General features: G+C 40.1%; 1 protein-coding gene across 1 annotated transcript in view; it reads right to left on the reverse strand.

Annotated features, from left to right (window-relative positions):
- Positions 1-4,075: 4,075 nt before the first annotated feature.
- Positions 4,076-12,312, reverse strand: part of LOC126259979 (protein Shroom3) — a 365,788-nt gene continuing 357,551 nt past the window's right edge. The window contains exons 13-15 of the mRNA XM_049957111.1: positions 10,606-10,756; positions 9,944-10,210; positions 4,076-5,838 (exon numbers count right to left, since the gene is read on the reverse strand). Of these exons, the coding sequence (XP_049813068.1) occupies positions 5,578-5,838; positions 9,944-10,210; positions 10,606-10,756 (679 nt within the window). The 3' untranslated portion in view covers positions 4,076-5,577. The remainder of the gene's footprint in view (positions 5,839-9,943; positions 10,211-10,605; positions 10,757-12,312) is intronic.

A 12,312-nucleotide genomic window follows, 5' to 3' on the forward strand; every position in this document is an offset into this window, starting at 1 on the left:
TGTTAACCAAGAATTCCCACTAACTACCTCTGTAGTAGTACAAGAAAACTGAATCTTGCAACCAACAAGGGTAATCGGTCCTTGAAGTAGCTCCTGTTGTCCAGTTTCATTAGGTGTAATTGAAAACGTATCTACTGTCCTGTACACCGGCATTCTGCTCCTTCTTCTATACATCCTTCCCCTGTACGGCATGGCTGTGTGTATCGTGCGGCTGCCTCGAGTCGAATGAGCCAGCAGCTGCCTCAGTAGCGGATGTTGTTACTGATAAGAACTGGGCGCGGCAGGAAGTAGCGCCCCGATAAACCGCAATGACGACGCCGGAAGCAGGTCTTTCCAGCGGATCGCGCTTAGTTAAAACTATAGCGCGATTCTTCTTAGTGTTTTAGCTCTCAGGGGGCCATTGCGGTTTATCGGGGCACTACCTCCTGCCGCGCCCAGTTCTTATCAGTAACAACATCCGCTACTGAGGCAGCTGCAGGCTCATTCGACTCGAGGCAGCCGCACGATACACACAGCCATGCCGTACAGGAGAAGGATGTATAGAAGAAGGAGCAGAATGAATGCCCAATTATACTTTCTGAAATAAAAAATTATGAGAAAAAGACTTCTATTTACCATATGGTTGTAAACAGGCACAAATATAGATGCCAGCTTTTGAGACCATAGGTTGTTTTCTTCAGCAATGTGGACGAGAGGGATGGAGGAAATGGGCCTGTTCATTGAATAAGTAGGAAGGTCACATGCAACTCCAAAGCCAAACAATAAAGGGATCAACAATGAAGAACCAAAGAGGCAATTTGGAAGACAGCATATTCTATGGATGAACTTTATGATGCAAGTGTTTCTCTTCTGCATCTCCAAACTTTCTCTGCCTCAAAAAAAGGCATCCTATACCTCTTTCATTTGTCTGCCATTAACATGTCGACTGTCATGAGGCCACTGCCTCACATCTGATGCTGTGGCGAGACCTGGTCTGATGATGAAACATCCATCACTATGGATATGGCAGTCAATAATTCAAGAGGCTGTTGGTAGATTTAGCGATATAGAATTTGTGCTATACCACTGACGTTCGTGCCACTTATGTGATGTGTGGTAAAGTACAATACATAGTATGTTATAATATGAAGTTAATGATTTTTAATTGTAATAGTTATTTAAAGAAAAGTTACGAAGTGTGTGTTTCTTTTGTTATATGTAAGTCATGGAGAATGGGCAAGTGTGGAAGGCTGTTCTCTGTGTGGCATGGGAATTTTATGTCAAGTACTCACCTGGTAGTTGGCCATCGACAACAACTCCTGCAGCGATTATGATTACGTAATGGAAACAATTACTGTTGTAAAAGTGTGTTGAATGTTGTTAATGGCTTTAAAACAGTCTTTCTGGCCACAGCCAAGTTAACTTCTATTTTATTACGAGACCAAGTTTTTACTGCATTGACATATTGTATTCTCTGTCGATAAATTAACCCAGCTGAAGTCTTTGTGAAGATAAAAGTAATCACTGAGTTAATTATATATTATGAAGTATACATGAAGTAGTTTATTTTCAAATGTATCCATGCACAAGCTCCAATCAACTGACAGCATACATTGAAAGAAGTATTTAATCTGTGAGAAGTAAGAAGGGAATCTCTGATTTTAAAATACTTCACCAATTTTGTATTTCCGAAACTGTATTTCACATTTTGTATTTCTGAAACAGTATTTCACATTTCAAAGTATGAAGTGAGCTAGTAATGAATTGTGGACAAAAGATATTTTACTCTGATTAACTGAAAGTACGACGACTTCTGGAAATAGAGATTACACAAACAGATTTTTTTTTCCTTTCCTGCCCTACTCAACTTCAAAAGACTCAATACAGCAAATCAGTACAGAATTTATATAAATCCAAAGGAATTAAATATCTAAATCTACATCGTTACTCTACTATTTATACTTAAGTGCCTGGAAGAGGGTTCATCGAACCATTTTCATACTACTACTCTACCATTCCACACTCGAATGGCGCATGGGAAAAAGGAACACCTAAATCTTTCCGTTTGAGCCCTGATTTCTCTTATTTTATTACGACGATCATTTCTCCCTATGTAGGTGGGTGTCAACAAAATATTTTTGCATTCGGAAGAGAAAGTTGTTGATTGAAATTTTGTAAATGCATCCCGCTGCAAAGAAAACCGTCTTTGTTTCAGTGACTGCCACCCTAACTCACGTATCATATCAGTGACACTCTCACCCCATTGCACGATAACACGAAAAGAGCTGCCCTTCTTTGCACTTATTCGATGTCCTCCATCAATCCTACCTGGTAAGGATCCCATACCGTGCAGCAATATTCCAGCAGAATGGACAAGTGTAATGTAGGCTGTCTCTTTAGTGGGTTTGTTGCACCTTCTAAGTGTTTTGCCAACAAACCACAGTCTTTGTTTTGCCTTCCCCACAATATTATCTATATGTCTTTCCAATTTAGGTTGCTCGTAATTGTTATTCTTAGGTATTTAGTCGAATTGACAGCCCTTAGATTTGTGAGATTTATTGTATACCCAAAATTTATCGGATTTCTTTTAGTGCCCATGTGGATAACCTCGCACTTGTCTTTGTTTAATGCCAATTGCCACGTTTTGCACCATACAGAAACTCTCTCTAGATCATATTGTAACTGGAATTGATCGTCTGGTGACTTTAATAGACGGTAAATTACAGCGTCATCTGCAAACAATCTAAGGGGGCTGCTCAGATTATCACGTAGATCATTTATATAAATCAGGAACGGCAGAGGGCCTATGTCACTACCTTGTGGAACGCCAGATATCACTTCTGTTCTACTCGATGATTTACCGTCTATCACTACGAACTGTGACCTTTCTGAGAGGAAATCACGAATCCAGTCACACAACTGAGACAATACTCCATATGCACGCAATTTGATTAATAGTCGCTTGGGAGGAAAGGTATCAAAAGCCTTCTGGAAATCTAGGAATATGGAATCGATCCGAGATCCCTTGTCGACAGAACTCATTACTTCGTGGGAATAAAGAGCTAGCTATGTTGCACAAGAATGCTATTTTCTGAATCCGTGTTGGTTATGTATCAATAAGGCATTTTCTTCAAGGTGATTCATAATGTTTGAGTACAGTATATGCTCCAAAATCAAATGTCACATTACATAGGAAAATTTTATATATTCTAGTCTAATTACCAAGACTTTTCTTTTTTCCAAGCCCTTTATAGTTTGAACTGCTGTGTTCTTTGATTTAGACACTAGAAAAGTTTGTGAAGAGCAGGTATGTAGCTTCCTTGTAGAACTATATAATATATCTTTTTTTTGTCATGTTTATATCTTCAGCCTCAAGTGTCCCACATAATTTGTGATTGCAACTATAATCTAATTTCTACTTTATCTGTGAGATATGTAGGAAGGTGAGTGTGTCTCCCACAGATTAAAAATAGAAATGCATTCCAATAGGAAAGATTACAATTCTAGTAGTATCTTTTGTTGAACATATGATTAACACCCATTTTCTTGTAGATAATAACAGTTTCAAATAGTTAAAGTTGCCTTTTCTTTAATGTTCATCGAGTTTCTCGAGACTAAACATTTTGTATAACATAAACTGGTGCTGACAGCAATGTCCTTTTCTAACCCTTTGTATTCCAATGTTTGAATATGTAATGTCATCTAGCAAAAGAAATGTTTCTATAAGTATTTTCAGATAGTGATGTCATTGTAATTCTTATAGACTCTCAGGAAAGTAACACTGTTCTGTCAAAACACCACAGTAAACCCACTCATGGCACAAGCCAAATGATGTAGATGACAGGTGATAAAATGTTATACACTTATGAGACATAATTGTTAGTCAGTACTTACCTTAGGACAAGGGGAGACAGCAACGTGACTTTCTCTTACTTTGTAGCCTTCTCCAACCTATTCCTCTCCAATACCCAGTGAAGGAATTATTAGCTGTTAAAGCAAGGACAGTGTTGAATTTTTATACATGCCTAGCTTTGTTAAAGAACTTTAACGCCCAGATTTAAAAAAAAAAAAAAATACCAACATGTGATTTATTGTAACGAAAACATCCGAAGCACCAGTCTGTACATAGTGTAAATAACTATAAAACATTCTTTCAGAAAGATTATATTTTATGTAGAATTTCTTTATTACAGGATGAGTCTTCTATCTCATCTTCAAGTGATTCTAAAACAATTTCAGTCTTACATCACATTCAGTCACACTTTCATACACAGACACAATCTTTTTTACAGCTTTCATATGTTATGTGTATGGCATGTTCACTGCCAAACTCATCTGATGCACATCTATAAAATTGGATGTAAATATATTTCATCACAGCATGGGAGAGTTCAGCAGCTTTTTTTATTTAAGACTAAGGCACTCCTCACACATAAGGAATTCTTTTCCAGCTAAGAATTACAACAGGAAAGAAAACAGTTCTTTACACAGCATAAACTTCACATTTCTAGCAGCATTTATGGTTTATTTCACGTAACTATAGAGTCCATATTGTGTCTATCTACAAAGGCTGAAGGATCAGATTATTCATTCTGTGCTCTACTGCACAGAACAGGCTGGTGAGACAAGTCATCATCAAAAGATACTTCATGCTGTGTAAGAAACTCTTAAGTATATAGTGTATCACAAAATCATTCAGAACCAATAAGACTTCAAAAATCTTTCAGGCAAGACATTTGGTTCTTTTTTTTCTAATCTTTAAGAGAGCCATTATCAGCTGTTTACAGTCATCTTACATCTACAAGCTTTGTTTTGTTACAAGGCTCTGTATGTACACTGATTGTAGAATATAAGTCTGACTTTCTTTTAATCTTCACGAAGGTTATTTTAAACTTCTTATGAACTTGTTCATATTCTTACATTGAGAAATATCACTTATGCTGAAAGCAAGCCAGCAACCATCTTTGACATTTGGTGGATTTGATTCTCACAGACTCCCTGTGTCATGTAGTTTCACTGCTAACACCGATTTGATGACCTGGTTGCTACAGAGATCTACAACATTAGCTTCCCAAATGCCAAGAGGTTACATGATAATTAAGTACACAGCTCCACACTGTATCGATGTATTTCTGACGACACAGTAGGAGAGTATTTTTGTCTTACCTAACTCCAGTGTTCATACTTGCTCCTATTATGAAAGTTACTTAACAACATATACACTCAATTCATTTTTGCCAAAGGTGGAGTTCAAGTTATATCTGCAACATTGTCGAACTCCATCTTTGTATCCAAATGTTTTACAGAAGTCATGAAAGACATAGTGCAATGTGATTTTCACATTCCTTTTCTTATTTGACCCCTGTAATTTTAGTCTACATTTTAAGCACCTTGGCATCACCATAAGATTTAACAATCCTTTGGGCAGAATTATAAAGTGATTTTATAAATTTAAGCAAAGCCTATATATTACAGCATACTCTAGAAAATAAAAAAGCACAGGAATTCAAAAAGACTAGGGCATCCACTACCAGTTTACTTTTCCTGGTAGCAAATTAGTTAAAATAATGTTCATCCATGTTTAGCAGCACCCACATTTCACTCAGGTGTCGAAAGTGTTTCCCGTAGAGCAGCTAGCTGTTCTTCACCTAACTTTATTTTGTCAGCTATCTCCTTTGAATCCATGATCAACTTGGCTTTCATGTTGATGAAGTGATCATAGTCAGCATACTCTTCAGGATTAAAGTACTTGTTCAGTATGTTTGCTACACTAACACTTCTTCGATCGATGCTTTCCTTTAATTTCTTCGCTTCTTCGAGTTGTTCAATTAATTTATCCCTCTTGCTTTCTAGAATTTTCTGTAAAAAATATGCACCAGAAGATCAGTAATGCAACTGAACAGGCACGTTATTGAAAAATGAAAAATGAGGTTTACAGAGGACACTGTAGGTGGCTGAAAGGATGTAATGTGGCTGCCCGAGACACAGAGAGGAAGAACGCAAAGAAATAGTCAAATTCCATATGGAACAGTAAAGGGCAACATTTATGTAAAAAAGTAACTAGAGTGTAGAGATGAACTGATATGTCAGCTTAATAAGTAAAGATGCAGACAAAAAAAGAGTGATGACTGAGGACACATCAAGAATGGAAACTAGATAACTGGATGGCCAGTAGGAAGGTAATTGCAATTTGCCCCATTAATAAAAAGTAGATATGAAAATGGGTAGTAGGGGAGGAAGCAGACTTAAGAGATGAAGGGGAAGTTCAAATGGTTCAAATGGCTCTGAGCACTATGGGACTCAACTGCTGTGGTCATAAGTCCCCTAGAACTTAGAACTACTTAAACCTAACTAACCTAAGGACAGCACACAACACCCAGCCATCACGAGGCAGAGAAAATCCCTGACCCCGCCGGGAATCGAACCCGGGAACCCGGGCGTGGGAAGCGAGAACGCTACCGCACGACCACGAGATGCGGGCTGAAGGGGAAGTAGTAACACAGTGTAACAACAACAACAGTGATAGTGATAGTAGTAGTAATAAAAACAACAGTAATAATAATCTATAAACTACAAGTGGATGAACATGATAAAGAACATAAGTTGATTATATTGTATATAAGGAAGAAAGAAAAAGGCACAGTGTAATTCAGAATAGTGATAATGCAGGCCGGCTGTGCTGAAAATTACTTTCATCCATGATCCGAAAAAACTTTGCATGAAATGCAGAACACCTGGAGTTAAGGGTGAATAGTCTGACAACTGCTGAGCACTATGTCTACTTGTTGCATTGTCTACTTTCAGAAAAACTAAACTATTTTAGAACAGCCAGAATTATGTAAATGTTACATAATTGCTGAAAACAGCCTGGTGTCTTAAACTACACTCCTGGAAATGGAAAAAAGAACACATTGACACCGGTGTGTCAGACCCACCATACTTGCTCCGGACACTGCGAGAGGGCTGTACAAGCAATGATCACACGCATGGCACAGCGGACACACCAGGAACCGCGGTGTTGGCTGTCGAATGGCGCTAGCTGCGCAGCATTTGTGCACCGCCGCCGTCAGTGTCAGCCAGTTTGCCGTGGCATACGGAGCTCCATTGCAGTCTTTAACACTGGTAGCATGCCGCAACAGCGTGGACGTGAACCGTATGTGCAGTTGACGGACTTTGAGCGAGGGCGTATAGTGGGCATGCGGGAGGCCGGGTGGACGTACCGCCGAATTGCTCAACACGTGGGGCGTGAGGTCTCCACAGTACATCGATGTTGTCGCCAGTGGTCGGCGGAAGGTGCACGTGCCCGTCGACCTGGGACCGGACCGCAGCGACGCACGGATGCACGCCAAGACCGTAGGATCCTACGCAGTGCCGTAGGGGACCGCACCGCCACTTCCCAGCAAATTAGGGACACCGTTGCTCCTGGGGTATCGGCGAGGACCATTCGCAACCGTCTCCATGAAGCTGGGCTACGGTCCCGCACACCGTTAGGCCGTCTTCCGCTCACGCCCCAACATCGTGCAGCCCGCCTCCAGTGGTGTCGCGACAGGCGTGAATGGAGGGACGAATGGAGACGTGTCGTCTTCAGCGATGAGAGTCGCTTCTGCCTTGGTGCCAATGATGGTCGTATGCGTGTTTGGCGCCGTGCAGGTGAGCGCCACAATCAGGACTGCATACGACCGAGGCACACAACAGGGCCAACACCCGGCATCATGGTGTGGGGAGCGATCTCCTACACTGGCCGTACACCACTGGTGATCGTCGAGGGGACACTGAATAGTGCACGGTACATCCAAACCGTCATCGAACCCATCATTCTACCATTCCTAGACCGGCAAGGGAACTTGCTGTTCCGACAGGACAATGCACGTCCGAATGTATCCCGTGCCACCCAACGTGCTCTAGAAGGTGTAAGTCAACTACCCTGGCCAGCAAGATCTCCGGACCTGTCCCCCATTGAGCATGTTTGGGACTGGATGAAGCGTCGTCTCACGCGGTCTGCACGTCCAGCACGAACGCTGGTCCAACTGAGGCGCCAGGTGGAAATGGCATGGCAAGCCGTTCCACAGGACTACATCCAGCATCTCTACGATCGTCTCCATGGGAGAATAGCAGCCTGCATTGCTGCGAAAGGTGGATATACACTGTACTAGTGCCGACATTGTGCATGCTCTGTTGCCTGTGTCTACGTGCCTGTGGTTCTGTCAGTGTGATCATGTGATGTATCTGACCCCAGGAATGTGTCAATAAAGTTTCCCCTTCCTGGGACAATGAATTCACGGTGTTCTTATTTCAAATTCCAGGAGTGTATATGTTTCTGTTAAAGAGCTGGATTATAAAAAGGAATAAAAACATGGTATGCATAGTAAATATTACTTTAAGTGAATACATGCCCTCTTTTATCTACACATACTAAGAAACTGAAGATGTTTAAATATCCTCCAAACAATGATGATTTGGTGCCATCAGATTTTCACTTGTTAGAATAACTGGAAGGTCAAGCATTTGCAGACGATGATGCCATGGAGGTGGTGCATAGATGGTTATGAGTCACACCAAATATATTTTAAAAACACCTGCAAGCTTGTGGATCAGAAGTTTGTTCATATTGCTAAGCAAGAAGATTACACTACAAAATAAGGCAACAACCACTGCTGTTAGTAGTTTTGTAAAAAGTTGTAGTTGCCATAGGTTAATGACTCATAAACATTATTCTAGCTCATCTTATGGTTCTTTTTTTTGTGTGTATCCTGTCTGTTTTCACAGTAGGGATTTTAATAATAATTTAAAAACAGAGCGAGGTGGTGCTGTACTTAGCACACTGGACTCACATTCAACGATCCGACAATTCCGCTAATCCGGCACCCATATGTGCGAGGAATGGCCAGTTTAGCAAGAATCTAGTGTACTATCAACATGCATGTTTAAATATATCAGCTGGATAATGATGTCGTAAGATGTGGGCTACAAGAGTTTATGTAGGCTGGAAAATCGGGAGAACAAAGGTTCAATCCCACGTCCAGCCATCCTGATTTAGGGTTTCTGTGATTTCCCTAAGTCGCTCCAGGCAATTGCTGGGATTGTTCCTTGGAAAGGGCATGGCCGACTTCCTCCCCATCCTTCCCTAATCCGATGAGACCGATGACCTTGCTGTCTGGTCTCCTCTGCCAAACAACCCAACCCAATAATTTAAATACCAGTCCAACCTGTTTGCACTGATATAACTGATTTGGTAAACACGACCATGGTTAACCTATTTGGCTTCAACACTTAATTGTTATCATTTCTTTTCCCTTTTACCCAAGTTAGCTTTCCCACAACATACATTCACACAGACTTTTTACTTTTTCCAGCATTACAACACTTTGTACCTCCTTAATGAAGAATTGACTCCTAGAAACTCATTGTCCTGTGTTTTTAAATTGTTATTATTAACTTCAATAATAATCACATAATGCAACCATTTTACTTTACATAATTTGTCTTTGGGATTTGTATTTGCACATTTTGATGAAATAATGCGATGAATGTGTTACGTCAAAAGAAAAAAAATTCAATTGAGAAATTACAGAATTGTAGGAAGGCAGAATGGCCGGCCAATACAAACCTCCAGGAGTTGAAATTCCAAGTACTGCTGATAAACATTGCAGGTGGATCACTCTCAAACAAGGGTCTGACTGGCCTGCCACTCCTTTTCAACTTCCCCCAATCTATCCCCCATTCCTTTATGAGGAATGGACTATCAGCTCCAAAGCTGGATATAGTTTTTTTGTAATTTGTATGTGTTTATCAACAGTTCTATGATACTAGCCACCCATTCTAATTTTAACAGGGTGAAATACAACAGTTCTGCACTTCAAAAATTGTAGATTCTCATTGTAATATTTCTTTAATTCTATAGACACAATCAGTTGCTTCTAATGGTTTACAAGTTTAGGTTATCTGTATTGCACTGTGAACTCACCCTGTCGGCATGGTTGTCGGGTAGACCCATAAGTGCATTTTCTGCACGGGCCAGACGACCTGAGAGTGCGAGGAGGAGACTAGTGATCTTCCCAACTTCTTCTACATGCAATCTGTACTTGGCAGCCTCATGTGGCCGGGCCAGCCGGCTCACTTGTGCAGCCACACTTTCGCCAAGTTCATCGTTCACTCGCGATTCTTCCCTTACCACCAAATGTTCACCTCTCAGGACCTCAAGTTTCCGATCTAGCCGAAGCATCAGCTCCTCCTGGTGGAAAGAATGAACTGTGTGGGTCATATATTCAGGACACATTTGTTTCAACAGACAAAGGAGGTGTTCCAAAATTGTTTCTGACATGTCATTAGAAGTTGGACTTTCCACACACCATTTCTTCTTATTAAAAAGTCAGTGACAAGGGAGGAATTAAGTCATTATTGAGAGTTGCATGTTCTCTGTGACGAAATCAGATATATGTATTTAATTTTTCCATGCTGAAATTAGATAAGCTGACATTTTAAATTATACACCTCAAGGATGAGAGCTTCTCTCAGTAATTTAGAACGATATACAGTACAAGCATCATTATGTTAACTGTATGTTTTCTATCAAACAATTCTGGACTTAGTATTATGCCTGTCCATATAAAAGTCTTGAACTCATACCTTCTTTTGATGGAGTTCCTTGTTGTCATTCAGGCCATTTAATTGACTCATGTCTCGTCCATACTGTGTAAGGAACTTTGCCTTTGATTCGGATGTGGTGAAATATGCAGAGGTAGCTGGTAATGGGCTCACCGGATTGCTGTTGCTGTCCCTAAAAATATAAAAGAGTTACTTTGTAGCTTTGACAACATAGTGTAATGGGAAAAAAGCGATGAGAATTATCAAACATGAAAATATGGCAAGTTTATGAGCAAAGGTATGGCAAGTTTATGAGCAAAGGTAACGTGTGTGGTCGTGTGTGGTGGAGGTTTTCTACACATTTCTGACTGTAATACACTCAACTGGAAGGCAGACAGCTCATAACTTTGTAACTTGGATAGGAAAGGAATGTAGTTTATCATATGATTGGTAAAAGCTTTTGAAGTGCAGTAAATGCAACAGACTTATTTTATGTGATGAATCAGTAGAAAATGAAGCATTATCCTTTTGATCCACTAAAATCTCAAAAAGAAAATAAAAATGCTTGAATATATCATCTTAAGCCATGATCGTTAGTAAGTATGTATGTTGAACTGTAGGCTACACTACAAAATCTAGGAGTAATACCGAGCGAGGTGGCGCAGTGGTTAGACACTGGACTCGCATTTGGGAGGACGACGGTTCAATCCCGCGTGCGGCCATCCTGATTTAGGTTTTCCGTGATTTCCCTAAATCACTCCAGGCAAGTGCCGGGATGGTTCCTCTGAAAGGGCACGGCCGACTTCCTTCCCCATCCTTCCCTAATCCGATGAGACCGATGACCACGCTGTCTGGTCTCATTCCCCAAACAACCAACCAACTAGGACTAATAAAAGTGAAAACTTGTTACAAACATATGCTATCCCCTCAGAAAACCTAGAGTCTCAGCAGGAGACAAAACAAGGTGATCACTTGCAGCAGGAGATGAAAATATCATTTTTACACACACTGTGCCACAAAATGGAATTGTATATGTCTCTGGACAACAGGAAGAAAATACTGTCAATTACAAAGGAAAAATATCAGAAAGTACAGTCTGAAGTACAAATCGTATTGAATGACTTGTGAGTTTTATTATACTCTGTGTAAGTAGTGTCACAAACATGACAGATGTAATTTAATTCAGAAAGGACAGAGAATACAGGAATAACTGAGACTGAGCTACTAAACCCAGGGAAAAGATACTCATCAGAACTGCTCTAAAATTTCATTTTCAGAGAAAATAACACACAAAGAACAGAAAATGTTAAAATAAATGAAAAACAGAATAGCGATTGTCATTCTTGGGAACATTCCTACCAAAATCAGAAAACTGGCACCGATTTTACAACAAGAAATTTAACTTCAAATGAGCACTATTGGCAGGACAGGCTGCATATTCTGAGATGATACACGACATTTTAATTAATAAGAAGCAAAACAAAAAAAAAATAAAGAAATGCACTAAACTCTCGCTAATACGGCCCTCACTAGTCCAGGCCTCTCAGTAATTCAGCACACTTCCAGCTTCTAGTTGTTCAACTTGAAATGACACCTACAATAATGAAATTTCATCTGCAACAATGTTGTTAGTTAATTACAATGTTCAACATTTCTGTACACTTTGAAATTGTGACTTTCCTTACAGATCACTATCATGGCTTCTAAAGTGAAACACATTATGCTAGACCTAAAGCAGAAACTCTGAAT

The sequence above is a fragment of the Schistocerca nitens genome, chromosome 5, assembly GCF_023898315.1.
Source record: "Schistocerca nitens isolate TAMUIC-IGC-003100 chromosome 5, iqSchNite1.1, whole genome shotgun sequence".
Classification (NCBI taxonomy): domain Eukaryota; kingdom Metazoa; phylum Arthropoda; class Insecta; order Orthoptera; family Acrididae; genus Schistocerca; species Schistocerca nitens.